A 21,951-nucleotide genomic window follows, 5' to 3' on the forward strand; every position below is an offset into this window, starting at 1 on the left:
ACACTGTAGCAGTCCCAGTGCCTGGGACTGAATAAACCAGGTATAGCCTGTTTAAAGGAACAGTACGTGACGTCTCATCATTTAACCTACCCTAAAAGACCGTGTTCTAACAGTCCCGGACAGACGGCGGAGCCCCGGAGTAAGCCGTTTGTCACAATATATATACTGCATTACAATTCATGAATTTATGCCATCTGGTAGACGCACGAAGCATTGCAGCCTATTAAATCCTAATCATTATCATTTAACAGATCAGCCGCCCGTCAGCCAGGCATGAACCCAGGCTGGGAAGGCAAACGCAACGGGGCTTGTCAGAGGTGAGGAGCGGCGCATTCCAGGTATCTGCCAGGTACATACCGGGTATTTGCTCGAATAAAGTGTGTCGGTGCAGTACCTTGACGTTGGTATGCAGGCTTATGACGCCTTTGGCCAAAGGGTTAACTAAATAACCAATTATTATTATTGAAGTATTTTACTTTATATGTTTTGTCAATTGGATGCAGCATTGGGCACCCCCTGTCTCTTGTTATATACAATTGCCACGCTCAGTAGCTCTCTGGTTGACATAAATATATATTCACTTTGTGGTGGGTGGGGGAGTTTGAGCTTGCTGGGTATCTGTGTTAACCTATATATAGTACATATACTATAAACTTCACTGTAAGACTTTCTTCTTCACAGTCAAAATAAAGGTTTTGGATCTTACTGCACTCCTTTTAGATGATTGCAGTGGGTGTCTGTAGGAGGACATGTGCAGAGGTACATAATGGAGACTGTTTTAAGGTGAAATTAAAACAAGGCTTTATTGTGCCTGTCGCTTTAAACACAGCAAAAATCAACCTCAGAGAAATAGTGAGCCCAATAAAACTTGCTCCACTTTGGCATATATGTATCCTTCTATTCCAGCACCTTTTAACTGGGTGGCTACCCAGGCTATTCATCAGCCCAAGTCATACAGATATATATATATATATATATAGACAACAGTCAATGGAAAATAAAGTCTTATCTGTTTCCAGGGTTGCTGCCTTTTCTCCGGATTATCAGCATCCAGGTTTAGAAGTCTTATTTGTCAGCTCCAGAGATCTGTGTTCTCTTGGTCAGTCTCTCCTGGGAGACTCAAAAACCTCTGCTCTGTTTCCTTATTCAGCTCACACGTGAGCTAAGGAGTCTCTCTTCCTGTCTCAAAAGACAGTCTTTTCTAAGCAATCTAATCAGGCAGGTGGAATTTGTTAATTGACTACCAGCAGTTGACCACCACACTGCTGGATTAGAGGCACATTACCTGAACAGGGATAACTCCCCTGTTACAGTGTCCTTTATCTTTGTAAGGTGCAGGCAGTTGAAGAGTGGCTGGGATCCCACTGCTGTCACATAGTTAAATTTGAAACTGGATATGTTCTTGCCGCACTGTTCTAATAAAGTCTGACACTAGACATTATAGTGTAATAAGGTGGTTTATTTGCAGGTTGCAAACGCACACACACAACGTTTCGGGAATCTCCCTTCCTCAGGTGTAATATTGCACCTGAAGATATCCAGTTTCAAGTTCACTGTAAGACTGAGAGAAGTAGCTCACAACATTTATCACACTTTAAAACTGTGTGTTACACTATAAGACTGTGTGACTTGACAGGTCTGCATATATACTTTAATGTCCCCCTCTCTTCCATTCTCACTCTATTCTCAGTACTAACACAAATTGTTGTAATGCGCTAAATAGTATACTGGGGTGTTTTATTTTGGGGTAAACTGTCTTATTACATACAGTAACTGATGTAAAAAAATATCTCCCTGAGCCAATATACCAGCTCTAATCGACAGTGGCTAGGGATCACTAACACGGCAATGTGAATTATCGCACCTCGAACTGATGTAAACTGACATTCAAGTCAATGCCAATAAACGATGTTACAGGGTGTGACACCCCCGCATCGCAGCTTAAAGATTCCCAGCCATTGTGGTTAAAATACCACTTGGTCACAAATGTAAAACATGGTTACTATGGTCACTTGGCCACCAAGAAACATGTGCTGCATCCACAAGTCACATTCTACCACATAAAGACTACTATGCGACATGGAGGTATGTGCCTAAAGGAGGCACCAAAAGATCCCTTTTGAAAGGCGCACAGCAAAACCTTATAGTATAATATGGTCAGGGGTGAATAAATGTGTGCATAAAAATAAAAAAGTTTTATTAAATGTCTATTTATGTCTATTTAGACATCTATTTATGTCTATTTATGCCGACATAGTACTACCAGATAACCACCTAGTGGGAGATATATGATTCAGTTTGAACTATGCCTCTGGCAAACGATCATTGATACACCCATTTAAAGAGGTGTCTAAACTTTTCTTGCAGCATTTTGAGCTCATTGTGAACAAGGGAGGAAAGGTGTTTTAAACTATCTGCAGCTAATCTGCACTGTGCAGTACGAAACTGTTACTGTGTCTAGACCAGCAGTGTAAATACACACTGCACATGTGTTATATATGCTAACACACAGAGGGAAATACCCTAGAGTGTATATACTCAAAGTGAAAACCTGACCCGTTTTCAGTGCAGATCCCTACTACACTTTGAGGAAGCATATACACACTATCTACAGTAAACCTGCACTATGCAGCACAACATCGTGACTGAGTCTAGATCTGCAGTATAAATGTACACTACATGTATATGTTAACACACAAAGGGAAATACCCTACACTGTACATACCTATAGCGAAAACCTGACCCGTTTTCAGTGCAGAATCCCACTATATTTTGAGGAAGCACACACACCTCTCCTGCCTAAGACCCAGCACTTAACCCTTTGGAGCTGGATATCCAATCCATTATAACTATATCTGGCAGTCACTACATGTGCTAAGAGGAAAACATCTAAAACAGCAACACTGATATGAAGCATTGACTAAGACTGCTACACTAACTGTTTTCCTCTTTGTATCAGTTTGAACTATGCCTCTGGCAAACGATCATTGATACACCCTTTTAAAGAGGTGTCTAAACTTTTCTTGCAGCATTTTGAGCTCACTGTGAACAAGGGAGGAAAGGTGTTTTAAACTATCTGCAGCTAATCTGCACTGTGCAGTACGAAACTGTTACTGTGTCTAGACCAGCAGTGTAAATACACACTGCACATGTGTTATATATGCTAACACACAGAGGGAAATACCCTAGAGTGTATATACTCAAAGTGAAAACCTGACCCGTTTTCAGTGCAGATCCCTACTACACTTTGAGGAAGCATATACACACTATCTACAGTAAACCTGCACTATGCAGCACAACATCGTGACTGAGTCTAGATCTGCAGTATAATTGTACACTACATGTATATGTCAACACACAAAAGGAAATACCCTACACTGTACATACCTATAGCGAAAACCTGACCCGTTTTCAGTGCAGAATCCCACTATATTTTGAGGAAGCACACACACCTCTCCTGCCTAAGACCCAGCACTTAACCCTTTGGAGCTGGATATCCAATCCATTATAACTATATCTGGCAGTCACTACATGTGCTAAGAGGAAAACATCTAAAACAGCAACACTGATATGAAGCATTGACTAAGACTGCTACACTAACTGTTTTCCTCTTTGTATCAGTTTGAACTATGCCTCTGGCAAACGATCATTGATACACCCTTTTAAAGAGGTGTCTAAACTTTTCTTGCAGCATTTTGAGCTCACTGTGAACAAGGGAGGAAAGGTGTTTTAAACTATCTGCAGCTAATCTGCACTGTGCAGTACGAAACTGTTACTGTGTCTAGACCAGCAGTGTAAATACACACTGCACATGTGTTATATATGCTAACACACAGAGGGAAATACCCTAGAGTGTATATACTCAAAGTGAAAACCTGACCCGTTTTCAGTGCAGATCCCTACTACACTTTGAGGAAGCATATACACACTATCTACAGTAAACCTGCACTATGCAGCACAACATCGTGACTGAGTCTAGATCTGCAGTATAATTGTACACTACATGTATATGTCAACACACAAAAGGAAATACCCTACACTGTACATACCTATAGCGAAAACCTGACCCGTTTTCAGTGCAGAATCCCACTATATTTTGAGGAAGCACACACACCTCTCCTGCCTAAGACCCAGCACTTAACCCTTTGGAGCTGGATATCCAATCCATTATAACTATATCTGGCAGTCACTACATGTGCTAAGAGGAAAACATTTAAAACAGCAACACTGATATGAAGCATTGACTAAGACTGCTACACTAACTGTTTTCCTCTTTGTATCAGTGTATTTGCTCCAAGTTTATAAGTAAAACTTTGAATTTCCTCCATAGTGTTTTACACCTTACCTGACTATTTTTGCTCCAATGTACATAGTGTTGATCAATACACTGCGCTATATGCGCAGCAAATAATCCTGCCAAAAATAAAAATAGCACAACTCTGCAGAAATTTCAGTTATCAACTGCCAGTAGTAAATATATAGCATTGTTCATCATTGGTAGCTACTAGGGTACCTGAGTAGTACTATAGACTCTCCTAGTCTATTTTATCTATGTTATACACATTACACCACACAATACCATTTGTATAAAGATTTTTAATAAAGACATTTAATAAAACTTTTTTATTTTTATGCACACATTTATTCACCCCTGACCATATTATACTATAAGGTTTTGCTGTGCGCCTTTCAAAAGGGATCTTTTGGTGCCTCCTTTAGGCACATACCTCCAATCCTATATGTACACTCCCTTGGCAGCACGCTAATACCACCTAGGGGGTTTTTTTGAGCGAGGTTTTTCTCCACAGTAATACTATGCGACATGAGATAAACTGCAGGGCCATCAATTCCGACTAAAGAACACTTAAAGGGAAAAAAACACATAATAAATACCAAATAAAATAAATGAGTACTTAAATTGTGGAGGAAAGTTTTTTTAGTCTGTATAATTTATAGAACAGTTTCAATTATTTTTTAAATTAATTTAGAAATTCACACTTTTCCAACATACAGTAAGTTTGAACTTTCCATATGTGAACCTGAAAGTTCAACACGTTTATTAAAAAAAAAATAGAGCTTCTCAGCTTTTTGGTTTATAAAAAATATACGGGTAGACAGCACTCAAAAATAGATGAAATAATAATAGGTGCACACAGGAACATGGAGGAACCTTATTTCCTCTGCTTAAATGTAATAGAAAAAAAAGGGGGAGAGATCCCAGCACTTCGAATGTAATAGATGAGAAAAATGGGGAATAAGCCAAATTGATTTTAATGTGAAAAAAGGTTTCTAACAGAGTATAAGTCAAAAAAGAGAACACTGCAGCAACAAATTACCCACCGTCAGATATGATAATCATCCACACAACGTGAAAAGTGAAAGGGGGAGGGAAGAAACTAACAGAGTTTCTAATTCTAACAGAGTATACTGTACGTCTCACCCTTTTTTTGTACGTTTTGGTTCATATTTTGACTCATATCTGTGATTTGGTTCTAAGGTTCGACCTGAATGTAAATGACTTCTTATCAGTCAATAAAGATTAGAGGAGGAAGGGCTCTGGCTGTGAACACACAATGATATAAAACAAAAGGATGCAGCCAGAGGAAACCAAACCCCTCTCGAGCTCACCATGTTTATATAATAATAATAAAAAATTTTTTTTTAAATACTTAGAGGTGTCAGAATTTGGTTAAAAAGGCATCAATCACCCAGACGTAGCCCCTTTAAAATGTATCCGTTAGTACTCATTGGTCCTAGGAGGCGTCGCCCCTTAAAGTTGTGGCTTTCATACGGTAATGTGGCCTTTTTGCTTTGATGGATGATGTCAGTATGGACACCAATTTGCATATCTAAATGATTCATATACTACACAGTATTTCTGACTGTTACTATGGATAACATTTCTGTCTCATACAGTATATTGTATATTGAGATGGCCGAGATGTGGGGGCAAATTACAAACCTGGGGCAAACACAAGGTAGAACCTCATTTCCACTTAAGACTCTGACGAAATACCCTCCATGCATCTCCTCCCAATTTCTCCTCAGCAGTTTCACTCCCCTCTCCTGATTTGCAGCTGCTCTCCCCAGTGGCTTCTCTTCACTCAAGACAGACAGAAGGGAGCGACGTTTTGGACCTCCCAGTCCTTTATCTACTGTAGCTCCTATACCAGTGTACCCCTGTACTGCTCACATCACAGCAGGTTGGAGAAATGCGTTTGCACATGCGCATTAGCTACGAGGGTTGACCTCTCTGAGCCACCATAGGGAGGTGGGCTGGCAGTGGCTTGGTGCCAAAATAGATAGATTTTTTCAGTATATGTAGACCCTGTGGGATGTACAATGGTATAGGAGCTAGATAAAGGACCGGGAGGGATGAAACATTGCTCCCTTCTTTCTTGTTTTTTCCCCTGATGCTTGTGTGATGAATTAAACATTATTTTACAATTCTGACTGACTAGTGAGTGCTGTGGATTTTTGGGATTTAGTTATATACTGTGTATGTATGTATATATGTATGTATGTATGTATATATATATTTTTTTTTTTTTAAATAAAGATTTTATCACTATTTTAAAATACTTTATAAATATTAATACAGGCATAACCCGCATTAACGTACGCAATGGGACCGGAGCATGTATGTAAAGTGAAAATGTACTTAAAGTGAAGCACAACCTTTTCCCCACTTATCGATGCATGTACTGTACTGAAACAACAAAGGGATAGGGAGTGATCACAGAACCATACTAATTGAATAAAGTGGTCAAATACATCAATGTGGTAATCAAGTAATGGGTGCAAACTGTGAACTGAAAAGTGAATCAGAAAAGGTGAAGGGAAACACAAAATGGATGTGCCCCCTAAAAGAATTCACTTAAATGCACACCAAAACAGTGTAAAATTTAGCTTTTAATAAATTTACTTAAAACATATATTACCAAAGTAATGTGTAATGTGAATTAAAAATATATTAAATCAACATTATCAGGCAACCGTGTCGTCTATTTTAAGTATATACTATCCCATTGAACCATTTGATAATGGTGGGATAAGAGGACACAGGTTGCTAGAAGTCAGGGTGTTAACCCCTCTGGAGCAACGATGAGACCCAAAAATAAAAGTATATAAATGTACACAAGTGAGTGGCCAGTGTGTTAAATGTCCAGCTACCTTGCTAGAACAACCAGCACTGCGCACTATAATAGAGACTTTAGTGTGTTAAAGTAAGAGTGCTGGAGTGATAAAGCTGGCAAGTGCAGTGATAATGGTGATACATACACTGCAGCATAGACCTGTCAGAAACAGCAGTGCTGTGCAAGGAAAGCAGGCACACTCACTATAAATAAAGAATAAATAATTAACTAATGGGATCAACAAAGTTAGAGCCAGGAGACTGCTGACACTACATTAAAACAGCTCCAAGTAGGAGACTGACAACATTGCGCGTCCAACGCGCGTTTCCCTCCAGCAAAGGAGCTTCCTCAGGGACAAATTTTACTGGGGCAGTGAGGTCTGAACCTTTTTATACCCTGGCAGTACCCTAATTGCAAAATCAACTGTTAACAGCTGTTGCACATGCGCAGTGTGTTTACACCTAAACTCACTCCATAAGGTACTTATATACTGATTAGACACACTATCAGTCAATTCCTTAGTGTCATACCTTCAGAAAACACTTTTCCCAGTGGTTTTAGGGCTTTGGGAGCAGTTTTTATAACTAAAAATCGTATGCTCCGGTTGGGGTGGCTACTGCGCATGCGCGGGGACTTAGAGATGATTACAAACGGTCTTTATCCGTTGCGCATGCGCGACATCTTAGAAAATATTGCTGTATCGTTCCATACGCGTAGTTAGTACCGCGCATGCGTGGGGACTTAGAGTTTATACAGTTCGGGTCTATACTCATTGCGCATGCGTTGACACTTAGAAATTTTCGCAATCTCTGTTAGTTAGTCCCGCGCATGCGCGGGGACTTAGAAATTATACCGTTAGGGTCTATACTCATTGCGCATGCGTTGACACTTAGAAATATTGCGCGATCTCTATTAGTTAGTCCCGCGCATTCGCGGGGACTTAGAAATTATACCGTTAGGGTCTATGCTCATTGCGCATGCGTTGACACTTAGAAATTTTTCGCAATCTCTGTTAGTTAGTCCCGCGCATGCGCGGGGACTTAGAAATTATACCGTTAGGGTCTATACTCATTGCGCATGCATTGACACTTAGAAATTTTGCGCGATCACTGTTAGTTAGTCCCGCGAATGCGCGGGGACTTAGAAATTATACTGTTAGGGTCTATACTCATTGCGCATGCGTTGACGCTTAGATATTTTGCGCGACTAACTAACAGAGATTGCGAAAAATTTCTAAGTGTCAACGCATGCGCAATGAGTATAGACCCTAACGGTATAATTTCTAAGTCCCCGCGCATGCGCGGGACTAACTAACAGAGATTGCGAAAATTTATAAGTGTCAACGCATGCGCAATGAGCATAGACCCTAACGGTATAATTTCTAAGTCCCCGCGCATGCGCGGGACTAACTAATAGAGACTGTGAAAAATTTCTAAATGTCAACGCATGCGCAATGAGTATAGACCCGAACTGTATAAACTCTAAGTCCCCACGCATGCGCGGTACTAACTACGCGTATGGAACGATACAGCAATATTTTCTAAGATGTCGCGCATGCGCAACGGATAAAGACCGTTTGTAATCATCTCTAAGTCCCCGCGCATGCGCAGTAGCCACCCCAACCGGAGCATACGATTTTTAGTTATAAAAACTGCTCCCAAAGCCCTAAAACCACTGGGAAAAGTGTTTTCTGAAGGTATGACACTAAGGAATTGACTGATAGTGTGTCTAATCAGTATATAAGTACCTTATGGAGTGAGTTTAGGTGTAAACACACTGCGCATGTGCAACAGCTGTTAACAGTTGATTTTGCAATTAGGGTACTGCCAGGGTATAAAAAGGTTCAGACCTCACTGCCCCAGTAAAATTTGTCCCTGAGGAAGCTCCTTTGCTGGAGGGAAACGCGCGTTGGACGCGCAATGTTGTCAGTCTCCTACTTGGAGCTGTTTTAATGTAGTGTCAGCAGTCTCCTGGCTCTAACTTTGTTGATCCCATTAGTTAATTATTTATTCTTTATTTATAGTGAGTGTGCCTGCTTTCCTTGCACAGCACTGCTGTTTCTGACAGGTCTATGCTGCAGTGTATGTATCACCATTATCACTGCACTTGCCAGCTTTATCACTCCAGCACTCTTACTTTAACACACTAAAGTCTCTATTATAGTGCGCAGTGCTGGCTGATCTAGCAAGGTAGCTGGACATTTAACACACTGGCCACTCACTTGTGTACATTTATATACTTTTATTTTTGGGTCTCATCGTTGCTCCAGAGGGGTTAACACCCTGACTTCTAGCAACCTGTGTCCTCTTATCCCACCATTATCAAATGGTTCAATGGGATAGTATATACTTAAAATAGACGACACGGTTGCCTGATAATGTTGATTTAATATATTTTTAATTCACATTACACATTACTTTGGTAATATATGTTTTAAGTAAATTTATTAAAAGCTAAATTTTACACTGTTTTGGTGAGCATTTAAGTGAATTCTTTTAGGGGGCACATCCATTTTGTGTTTCCCTTCACCTTTTCTGATGTACTGTACTGCAATCGTCATATACGTGCATAACTGATGTAAATAACGCATGTGTAAAAGGCTCTATGGTCTCCCCACTTGCGCACAGCTTCAGTACAGGTAGGGAGCCAGTATTGCTGTTCAGGACGTGCTGACAGGCGCATGCGCAAGCTGCCGTTTGCCTATTGAGCGAGATGTACTTACTCGCGAGTGTACTTAAAGTGAGTGTCCTTAAACCCGGGGTATGTCTGTAAAGAATTCCACTTTCTGTAATATATATATATATATATTTTTTAATGTGTATACTGTATATAGACTCTCAAATTAACAGAAAGTATACAATGAGAGATATTAGGAATCTTGTGAACACAAAGATATCACTTATGAAAGTAAAGTGTGGTTTACATTATATATAAACTCTGCTATGCATTTGACTCACAGGTCTCGATGTTTTAACATGTAAGCTTAGTACAATAGGTGTGTTCTCTTTGGTCCACAAACTGTTAATACCTGTACATAACTGCAGCTATCAGCAGAGCCAGAACACACAGAGCACCTAGTACAAGTGTTATTGACAATGATTTGGGTTCATGACTTTTCACAACTCGAGTCTTAGTTGTCTTCACAATACGATCCGAAGTGCTCATGATTTGTTTCCTGGCTTGAGGCCATTTCCCAGGGCCGGTCAGACGATATTGGGCTGGTGTGCAGGGTCCGAAGAAGAGTGTCAGAGCTAGGATGGGGTCCGTCAGAAACAATCCCAATATATTGGGCTTAACACCCATATCAGAGGCCAGCTCATCCAGATATTCAATGTAATCCACTCGTATACTGTTGTCTAATTCTGTACCAAAACTGTTATCAACAAGAAGGAGAAGGTCAAAGAAATATATCTAACAAACTCCGATATTCAATAAAGTGAGAACCAGAGTAACACAAAGTTTACAATGGAAGTAAATGAAAGCTGATCAATCAGATATAACACTATTTCACTAACCCTGAGAGGAGCAGGAGAATGTACTGTACAGTTATAGGCCAATAAATGTTAATCTGAAGTCTGGCATAATAGCAGAAGAAAACAATTTCTGAATTTTAACAATAGGGTTGAACATCTATGTTTATTAATATAAGGAAGACATCGTGTAGTCATTAATGGTATTCTGTGTTGAGCAGCATATGGAGTATACAAAAATGTTACTGTTATCTGAGAGAATAGTACTGTATATCTGTTATAAACATTTAAAGAAGAACAGTGAAACTTCATGCAAACTTAATTCTATTCTCAACAAAATTAGTTGTAATTCACAGAAAATTAGTTTAGCAATAAACAGACATTAAAAAAGTTATGGTGGGTAAAATACTCTGTTAATCACTGTGAGTGCTCATTTGCATGTCATTACCCAGAATCCCTGGTTGCAGTGGAAGCATTGTTTGCCAAGTGATAATGGGGAAAGACGGTTGCAGACCTGTCTGGTACATGCAAATGCACCACGTGGTATTTTTATTTACTTTAGCAATAAACAAATGGTTTATCTCAATATGCCCTTTTCAAACAACTACAATAGAATTCTATATTGTATGTTACTATTTTCATGTCCATATCCAGAATGCCCGGTGATTGGAATAGTTAAAGCTGTTGTGCTCTAATGCTAATGCACTACCCTTTTTTTCAAACTTATTTTGACACTTATTAAAGTTCACTGCACCAGTGTTACACTGCGCCTGTTTATTTTATCATTATCATCCCATTTTAATTTAATCTACCGTATAAAAAATTGTTTTAATTTGTCCAGGTCTGCACCTATAACACAATTCTTTATGGTTGGTCTGTGATTTTGATCAGAGACCTCCATTTCAGTGCCTACAGATGCAACTGCATGTTGTAGACTGCTTGCCAAGGAAAATCTGTGACTATTTCTCAGTAACTCGTGAGATGGTCTACAGCAGGCTATAATGGCCCATCGGATTAACCCAGCGGGGGTCCCTGCATTTGAATGGGACTCGCAGCTTGAGTCCTATTCAAATGCAGGGACCCCCGCTGTGTTAATCCGATGGGCCATTAGTTTGGCTGCAGGAATCTCGCAGCGTGGGATGGGTTTAGGTGCAGAATTCTCAAGGCAATCAGTCTACCGACAGTTGCAGCTTGTATATCATTAATTAATGTTCATACAGCTGATAAAGATAATCAAAGGGGTCCTAAGCTTTATCTCCCATTCATATACATGGGAGTAAAAGCGTGATAAAGCTCAGCACCCTTTTGTGGATCTGGACCAGTGTATCTACTCTACCGTATCAGAGCAGAAAGTGAAGCAAAAAAGTAACAAGAAGTAATAAAAGTAAATACCGTTTTATAAAGCTTTCTCTTTTCTTTGTAATATCATCCACAACCTCATTTGCTGGCGGGAACTTGCACAAACCTACAGTGAAAAAGAGTACCGCTTATAAAACGTCATGATACAAAGAACTCCAGATGCCACTAAATGAGGGTAGTTCTGTGGTAGTGTTTTGTGGCATTGTGTTTTTCCATGCATTTATTTCTTATTGAGTTATCTTTCAACAAAAACCTAATGGGTATTAGGACAGGAGTAAAGTTACCATCAGAAAATGTACTTATGTGACACCTTTGTAGGTGAGGTTATTCATAAAGGATTCTAAACTGCACCTTTTGCCTCGTTACATAGTTACATAGTTACATAGTAGCATTGATCCAGAGGAAGGCAAACAAAAAACCCCAGTGACATATCATCCAATGATATCTCATAAGGGGAAAAATAAATTCCTTCCTGACTCCAAGCATTGGCAATCAGATTAATCCCTGGATCAACATCCTTCCCATGTATACTTATTTGGTATATCCCTGTATACCTTTCTCATCTAAAAAGATGTCCAACCTTTTTTGAACAAATCTATTGTATCTGCCATCACAGTCTCCATGGGTAATGAATTCCACATTTTAACTGGGCTTACTGTAAAGAACCCTTTCCTTTGTTGCTGGTGAAATCTCCTTTCCTCCAACCTTAAGGGATGGCCCCAAGACCTTTGTACTGCCCGTGGGATGAATAGTTCTTTTGAAAGCTCCTTGTATATATTTGTATATATTTGTTAATGTTTAATAATTTATTACCACAATTAATTTAAACCTAATTGTTTAAGCTTGTACTACTTTGTTTTTGTTCTCTTGTTTTGTTGATTTTACAGTACATTATATGGAATTCTGGATTCTTTTTGACCTGGGGAGTATTTTTCGTACATTTGATTATGTATTTAAAAGATAATCATTGTGGACTTTTAATATTATATATGCTATTGTATGCACATTTATTTGGTATTGATTATGTGGCCTATTTTACCATATTGTACATATACTGTAATACACATTATTTAGCTTACTAGTAACATATTGTTTTTGCTTTGTTAGGGCAGGTTTTATTAGTGAAAAAGCAAGATGGGGTTCAAATTATTAGACACAAAATTACCCTTTTCTATATTGAATGCAAGTCTCATGGACATTCATGTAATCAGTGTAATCAACTGTGTATTCCAATTCCAACATGTCATGTCATCCATTCACTGTACCTTTGAAGACTCTAGTGACCCACCGAGCTTGGACCTCTGCAGCTGACATAATAGGACCAAGAGGTTGTAGAAGGCCAATGACACCCAGTGTGGGCTTCTCCAGGCTCGGAGGAAAGATGTTTCTGTACAGATTTGTTTTATTGCCTTCAACTTTAATAATGCATTCATCCAGGATGGGGAAGGAGTAGATATATCCAGTGGAAAAGATGATAACATCAATGTTTTCCTCTACAGTTCCATCATCAAATCGCACAGAATTTTCGGTGAACTCTGTCACGTTTGGCTTCACCACCACAAAACCACAGGTTATACGGCTTGGCAGTTCATCATTAAACAATGGCTCCTTAAATTTAGTTCTGTACAAAAATGAATAAAGTAGTAAGGTGGTATAGTAACATATTTAAAAAAGGGCTTCTTGAACATACACTATCCACTATGGAGTCTCGAAAATGTAATTCCTCACCAGGCTTTATCCCCTGTACCCAATTTTCAATCTCTATCTGTCCCTGAAATGTCTGTGAATTTACTGTATACCCTCTGTTCTGTTAATGTACAGTAGCCATGTATTGTTATAACTCTGTGCCCAGGACATACTTGAAAATGAAAGGTAACTATCAATGTATTACTTCCTGGTAAACCATTTTTATAAATAAATGTTTCACCAATTCTCAGAGAGTTGTTAAATTGTAAGCTTTCAGCTAAATATTGCCTGACAGTGAGAGAAACGTGATGTGTGTGCCCTATTTATAGTGTCAGCATCTAGCGATTTTACAGAATTTCTCGAGCTAATCTAGCGATTTTAGAGATTGTTTTCAAATTTGCACATTAAAAAAAATTGCAATCTACAGTGCATGACGAATTATCTACGAACTGTAACTTAGCCACTGTGCTCTTTGCGACTACCAAAGGGCCAATTTCGCATGATTCACAAACTTTTGTGAAAGGTTCATCTGTAGAGCAGAGAGTGTTGATGACCTGCTCAATTTTTGTGTGCACAGTTGGATTTTTTCTTTTTAAATAGTGGGGTCTACACTAGGAGAGCATAATTTTTAGCTTGCACCCGTGTGAATATATATCAAGGCCTTTTTCCATTTTTGGGTCATATGTCTCTGTGCGTGCTAAGGATTAACATTTGCTTGTACTGGAATGTTAATGAGCCAAGAAGACAAATAACTTTGTATTCACAGCTGCATTGAATCTCAACCACCCCAGTGTACATCTACGTTGCCCCAAAGGCAGACAGCCTTTGGTGCTGTCGAAGGACAGCTAAAGGTTTTGAGACATTTGCTGATGTTTGGTGATATTAAAGCTGCTCTATTTCAATCTGAAACTCACAAGCCCTTTATCCCTTGTACCCAATTTTCCAACTCTATCTGTCCATGAAATGTCTGTGAATTGAGAGGATAACCCTGTTCTTTTAATGTAACCATGTGTTTTTATCACTCTGTGCCCAGGACATACTCGAAAATAAGAGGTAACTCTCAATGTATTACTTCCTGGTAAAACATTTTGATAAATAAATAAATAGGGAGGAGTTACATGATGCACAGAATTCAATGAGATGCATCAAATTGTGCACCTCTGCATGTCACTTGTTTTCCTCTTTACCCTGTGTCAACAAAAATCAGTCACTTTTAAGGTGCTTTAACATCTAATATAGGTGAAGACTGGCAATCCCTTCAGTTCTGAAAGCTGATTTTAGGCCATTGTTTAAGCAGCAGCTAGACTGACTCCTCCCTGTGTGAGAGAGACTGACGCACAAGAAGAGACTGAGGAGGGAGGAGAGTAAAACTGTGTGTGTTTGGAGGGGCAGCAGTGTGTGTGCCTCAACTATCTGGGGAATTCCAGGACACAGATTTGGACTGTTCCATCCATCTCTAGTCCCTATTTGATCCCGGGCACTCTTTTATATTAAAGAAAGCATTACGCCTATCCCAAGCATGTTTGTATTCCCTGTACAGTATCAGCGCCTACCACCTCCGTTGGAAGCATAATCCACCACTCTTTCCGTGAAGAAGTACTTCCGCACATTTCCCCTCAGCCACTCTCCAGTTCTAGTAGTTCTTTTTCTCTGAAACACGCTTTCCTCCTGTACCTTGTTGAAACTCTTTGTATCCCTTCTAAATGCTATGCTATTCAACCTTACACCATGTAAAAGAGTGAAACTGGGGTCATATTATTCCCTTTAGTATGTATGTCTTTATTTATATAGCACCATTAATGTACATAGCGCTTCACAGCAGTAATACACATGACAATCATATAAATAACAAATAATGCATATAACACATAAAGGGAAGAAGAGCTTCAGAAAAAAGTACCATTTAGGAAAAGGAGTCCCTGCTTCGAAGAACTTACAATCTAATTGGTTGATAGGGACAACGTAGAGAGACAGAAGGAAGGCATTCTGGTAAGTGATTCTGCAAGGGACCACGGTTTATGTATGAGATGTTATTTATCAGCCATGGAGCTACTCATATGTTCCTTAAGCAGGTTTGTTTTAAGGTGGGTATTAAAAGGTGGATGTAGAGGGTGCCAGTCAGATATTGAGGGGAATGAAATTCCAGAGGTGTGGGTCAGTCAGTGAGAAAGGTTTAAGGCGGGAGAGGGCTTTAGATACAAAGGGGTAGAGAGAAGACATCCTTGAGCGGAAAAATGAGTCGGGATGGTGTATAGCGAGAAATTACTGTAGGGCTGAGATGTAAAGAGGAGCAGAAGAGTGTAAAGCTTTAAAAGAGAGGAGAATTGAGGAGTGTGTGATACAGGATTTGATAGGAAGGAGAGGCATTTCAGCAGGGGAGAATGGCAGCAGTATTTAGCAGCAGTATTTAGGATAGATTATCGGGGCGACAGGTGAGAGGCAGGAAGGTCAGTCAGCAGGATTTTACAGTAGTGGAGACGGGAGAGAATGAGGGTTTGTGTCAGAGTTTTTGCAGCCGAGCAACAGAGGAAAAGGCGTAACTTGGTAATATTGCGGTGGAAAAAACTACAGGTTTTACTGTAGCTACCTTTTAAATGTGAGAATAGAATGTGAGAGTGCAGTCAAGTGTGACCCCAGGCAGCGTGCTTGGGCTACTGGGGGAATGATAGTACTTCCAACAGTAAATTGGAAGGAGGTAGTAGGGCCAGGTTTGGGAGGAAGTATGAGGAACTCTTCTATGGAAATGCCTGACAACATACCTGAGCAGGGGAGCAGGGGAGAACAACTAGAGGTAACCAGGGACTACCTAGAGGCTTTATTCCTGAGAATGAGACAGGGTTCCAGGATGATCTTAATAAAGCCGTCTACTCACTCAGAACTGACATGAACGCCCTATCAGAAAGAACTGACACTATACAAAAAAAAGTGGAAGATACAGAACATTCCTGTTCCCAAGCGGAGGACGAAATAAACAGATTCAATTACGAAATCCGCTCCCTAAAAGAGAAAGCAGAGGAACAGGAAAACAGAGACCGACGCCAGAACCTCCGCGTGAGATACATCCCGGAGGAGATAGAGGCTACCCACTTACAGCCGTACCTGAAAGACCTGTTCACATTCCTAGTCCCGGAGCTGCAGCAGGAACAAATGGAGCTGGATAGAGCACATAGGACATTGGGCCCGAAGTCACAAGACCCTAAGAGAGCCAGAGACGTCATCATACGCTTCCATTCCTATACAACCAAGGAAAAGGTGCTCACAGCCAGCAGGGAAAAAGGTGAGGTCCAATTCCGTAATACCCACCTGGAAATCTACAGCGACCTATCTAAAGAAACAGTGGACAGGAGAAGAGAAATGCGGCCCCTTACACAAAAATTAAGGGATCACAAAGTGAGATACAGATGGGGATTCCCCTTTAAGTTGTTGGCGCAGGTTGGAGGGAAGATGCGCATGGTGTCTTACATGGAAGATGCCCCCAGATTCTTAAGGGCCCTGGGTCTCCAACATACAGAAGAGGATGCGACGTCTGGGAGAACAGAGGAAGAGCTGCCCAGAGAAGGAACGGCAAAGACACCAAGGACATTCCAACGCCTGGCGTCGCAAAAGAATCCGACGCGGGATGAGTAAAGAAGAACAGCTGACGCAGGAGGTGTAATGCAAAGAGAAACAGCAGAGAGACGGTCGTTGTCGCCCCACCTTCCCCCCTTTCCCTCCCCCCCCTTTATTTTCCACCCCTCCCTCTCCCCTCCACCCCTCCCCCCCTCCCCTTCTCCCCCCCCCAGGTATAATCTACGGTCCTGTGGCAGAGCCAAGGGGCGGGTAGAATACTCGCGAGTAACTTGAAGAATGGGCCTCAGTCTCAGGCGTGTCTTGTGGGGGGGGGCTCGCAGAGGTTTTTTTCTGAACAAGACCGGACTTAAACTGAAAAGGTGATCAACACCATCCCTGGAGTGTGGTAAATGGGACAACTCCTCTATACGCTGTTCTGTTATACTGTTTTCAAGCTGTAATCAATGTTAATGGTAAACCTCAGGTATTGATGTTGTCTAGAATTAATCCTCTGGCACCACCTTGTGGTGATATCTAGAAATGTTCGTATGGGAGGAATAGTGGCTATATAAAGAGTTAAAATGTTGATTTACAGTGCGATGCATGGTTTTGATTGATTCCTGAATACTCCGGCGGGGCTCCTGGACCTCCTTGGTGGATTCCGGAGCCCGACTCATCGAGAAGTCTCCAGAGGGCAATATGCCCGCCTCCCTCACCCTTAGCGTGGTGGGGGTTACTATGTTAGGGCGTTGTTATCGCCCACTTTCTCTTTTCTTTTTCCTCTCTCCTGCCCCTCTGTCTCCCCCTCCCCAGGTGCCCAATCAACCCCCCTCCAAGCCAACCCTCCCCAGCACAGAACACACAGAGTTCAGAAGACTCAAAACTACTGACGCCAAAAAGACACATGGACTTCGCCTAGATAGACACGCAACGGAACAAGGTAGGTCGCCCCACCACCCTGGGAAAGTGGAGGGATTGCAAGGCCCTATCCAATTAAAAAAGGAAAAATGGCTAGTAAAACACCCCTAAAGAAAGTCTCCCTTAACGTAAAGGGGCTAAACTCCGTAATAAAGAGAAGGCTTGCCCTGCAGGAACTCAAAAAAACAAAAGGAGATATATTATTCCTTCAGGAAACCCATTTTAACATCACATCTCCCCCAAACACCTTCAAAAAAGACTACCCCCAAGCATATTATGCGTCTTGCACAACAAAAAAAAGAGGGGTAGCTATATTATTCAAACATAATGCACCATTCACCTTAAAAAAAAGCGGTATCAGACCCAGAAGGCAGATACTTAATTCTATATGAGTCTCTCACTGGGGTAGAAATAGTCTTAGTGAACATATACTCCCCAATTGAGGGGCAAGCAAAATTTTTAAGGGACTTATGTGATAACATATCCCCCCACCCAAGAACCACACTACTGATAGGAGGAGATATGAATATGATAGTCACCCCAGAACTAGACAGAACAAGTGCACAGGGAACGTCTCACCCACGCATCACTGAAAAAAATGCGAAAGACTTTAGAAACATCTTAAAAGAATACTCGCTTATAGATATTTGGAGGGCGCAGCACCAGGGCCAGAGGGACTACATGTTCTATTCACCCCCGCACCAGACCTATTCAAGGATTGATTATTTTCTGGGAACCAATGATGTTCTCCAGGCATCCTCCCAGTCAGACATAGGGTCAATATCATGGTCGGACCATGCTACGGTCTCGCTAGTACTCTCTCTCCCGTTCAGTAAAAGTACTCAATATAATTGGAAATTAAACGATTCTCTGTTGAACCAAATGGATGTATAAATAGACATTAAACAAAAACTCAGAGAATATTTTACGCTGAATAAGGGCTCCGTAGAGTCACCAGCAATGCTATGGGAAGCCCATAAGGCTACAATAAGAGGGACTATTATTTCCAAAGCATCGTATAAGAAAAAAGCTAAGCAAAAATTATACAATGAATTAACGGAAAAAGTGCTGCTTTTAGAACAGAAACATAAAAATAACCCCTCAAAAAAATTATTCAAAATCTACTATATATTTCTCAAACAGTCATATGCGTCTATGTCTGTATGTGTCTCCCTGTGTCCCTCCCTGTGTCCCTAGCGGCAATCCCATTGGACCTGCCTCAGGCCAATGATATTGCTCCCTTGGCCCACCCGCCCCTGCACACCTCACACCACTGGCTCAGGCCAATGACATTGCTCCCTTGGCCCCACACCCGCCCCCGCACACCTCTCATTGGCCTGCGCCCAACACACCAACCCCACTGCCACACTCTCCCAGCCCTCACTGAGCTTTGGGAACCGCTTCACAGCACCTAACCCTCACTGCTTTGGGAGATTTGGTAACGCTTCACAGCACCTAACCCTGGAAACGCTTCACAGCTCTCACCTCTCAACCCACAAAACCCTCACCGCCTGATACCACCAAAACAACTGCGGAATCAGGTACAGACTCTTACCTATATATATATTGTTTAACGCACGCTCACCTCCACACACCGCACCATCACGGAACGCACACCACCTCTTAACAACCACCCCCCCACCAATGCACACCACCGCAGCCACTGATAATCACTTTCACCGACACCACAGTCCCCCCTCCGGACCCCTTCACCTCCCTCACCGAGCGCCAACTCACCGAGCGCCAACACTGCCTCCCTTCAGCTCCCTTCACCGAGCGCCAACACTACCTCCCTTCACCTCCCTCACCGAGCGCCAACATTACCTCCCTTCAGCTCCCTCACGGCCCCACTACCTCCCTTCACCTCCCTCACGGCCCGCATCACAACCGCGCACGTGGAGCGCCAACACTGCCTCCCTTCAGCTCCCTCACTGAGCGCCAACACTGCCTCCCTTCAGCTCCCTCACCGAGCGCCAACACTACCTCCCTTCAGCTCCCTCACCGAGCGCCAACATTACCTCCCTTCACCTCCCTCACGGAGCGCCAACACTGCCTCCCTTCAGCTCCCTCACGGCCCCACTACCTCCCTTCACCTCCCTCACGGCCCGCATCACAACCGCGCACGTGGAGCGCCAACACTGCCTCCCTTCAGCTCCCTCACCGAGCGCCAACACTGCCTCCCTTCAGCTCCCTCACCGAGCGCCAACACTGCCTCCCTTCAGCTCCCTCACCGAGCGCCAACATTACCTCCCTTCACCTCCCTCACGGAGCGCCAACACTGCCTCCCTTCAGCTCCCTCACCGAGCGCCAACATTACCTCCCTCACGGAGCGCCAACACTGCCTCCCTTCAGCTCCCTCACGGCCCCACTACCTCCCTTCACCTCCCTCACGGCCCGCATCACAACCGCGCACGTGGAGCGCCAACACTGCCTCCCTTCAGCTCCCTCACCGAGCACCAACACTGCCGCCCTTCAGCTCCCTCACGGCCCGCATCACAACCGCGCATGTGGAGCGCCAACACTACCTCCCTTCAGCTCCCTCACCGAGCGCAAAACCAACATCGGTACACAGCAAGCCCTCCTCTATACCGCAAGCACCACTAAAAACACATCACACAACACTCAAGTCACACACTACACGCCCTCACACACACAACACTCACTCACACACACACCCCTCCTGTGCTGATACACCACACACAACAACCAGTCAACACGCCACGACCACCACAACACAATAAACGCTGGAACCATCGTGCCACACACCATACACTATAAACAATGCCGATTTACAGGTCTATGCCCCCTCTCCCCTTGCACCTCAAACACCACACCCCCCTTCCCTAAACCACAAACACACCCACAAAACATGCACACCAACACACACCCTCCACTACCACCACACCTCACACACCCAGTCACCTGATCCTTTCAATAAAATCAATTAGCAACACAATACTAATTACACCTTATCTGTCACTTGCTGCACAAACATTCATCACAAACACATACACAACACTCATCCACACACACACACACACACACACACACACACAACACTACAGCAACAACACTCACCCACCACACACTCACTCACCTACCCACACCACACTCACTCACTATAAAATCACACACACTCACACACACAGCACACATTCACCCACCCACCACACACTCACTCATCCACCCACGCACCACACACTCACCCACCCACACCACACACAAGCAACAATCATACACAACACACATACACACACTATTCACACACACACACACACACACACAACACTACAGCAACAACACTCACCCACAACACCCTCACTCACCTACCTACCCCACACTCACACACAACTCACCCACACACCACACACTCACCCACCCACACCACAAACAACCATCCACCCTTTTGAACACAATTACATAACATTTACATGACATTTTACAATTTCACTACACATTATTACACTACATTAACACATAATTATTCACGGTTCACATCACGGGCAACGCCGGGTCTCTCGGCTAGTTCTAGATAAAACCAGATCTGAATTGAAGCAGACACAACTAGATGAAGTGGAGAGGTCGTTAAGGTGGACCAAGCAAAAATATTATGATAAAGGTAACAAAGCCGATCGACTATTGGCATCCAAACTTAGAGGACTGAGAACCAAAACGCAAATCTCAGCTATTCAAACTAGTTTAGGAACAAAAACATACAACGAGAAGCAAATAGCAAAAGAATTCTCGGAATTCTACCTTAAATTATACAATTTAAACTTCCTAAAGAATAGATTATCGGGATCGGAGGCTATCTCTGAATACTTGGGGAAGGG

The 21,951-nt window shown here is 42.2% G+C and overlaps 1 protein-coding gene across 4 annotated transcripts in view; it reads right to left on the reverse strand.

Moving 5' to 3' along the window:
• Positions 1-9,670: 9,670 nt before the first annotated feature.
• LOC142503884 (dimethylaniline monooxygenase [N-oxide-forming] 2-like) overlaps positions 9,671-21,951 on the reverse strand; it is a 116,964-nt gene continuing 104,683 nt past the window's right edge. For all 4 annotated transcript variants that reach the window (XM_075616771.1, XM_075616767.1, XM_075616769.1 and 1 more), the window contains 3 exons: positions 13,231-13,586; positions 11,999-12,071; positions 9,671-10,509 (listed from right to left, as the gene is read on the reverse strand). In XM_075616771.1, coding sequence (XP_075472886.1) covers positions 10,158-10,509; positions 11,999-12,071; positions 13,231-13,586 — 781 coding nt within the window. In that variant the 3' untranslated portion in view covers positions 9,671-10,157. The remainder of the gene's footprint in view (positions 10,510-11,998; positions 12,072-13,230; positions 13,587-21,951) is intronic.

This window comes from Ascaphus truei, chromosome 10 (genome assembly GCF_040206685.1).
Source record: "Ascaphus truei isolate aAscTru1 chromosome 10, aAscTru1.hap1, whole genome shotgun sequence".
NCBI lineage: Eukaryota > Metazoa > Chordata > Amphibia > Anura > Ascaphidae > Ascaphus > Ascaphus truei.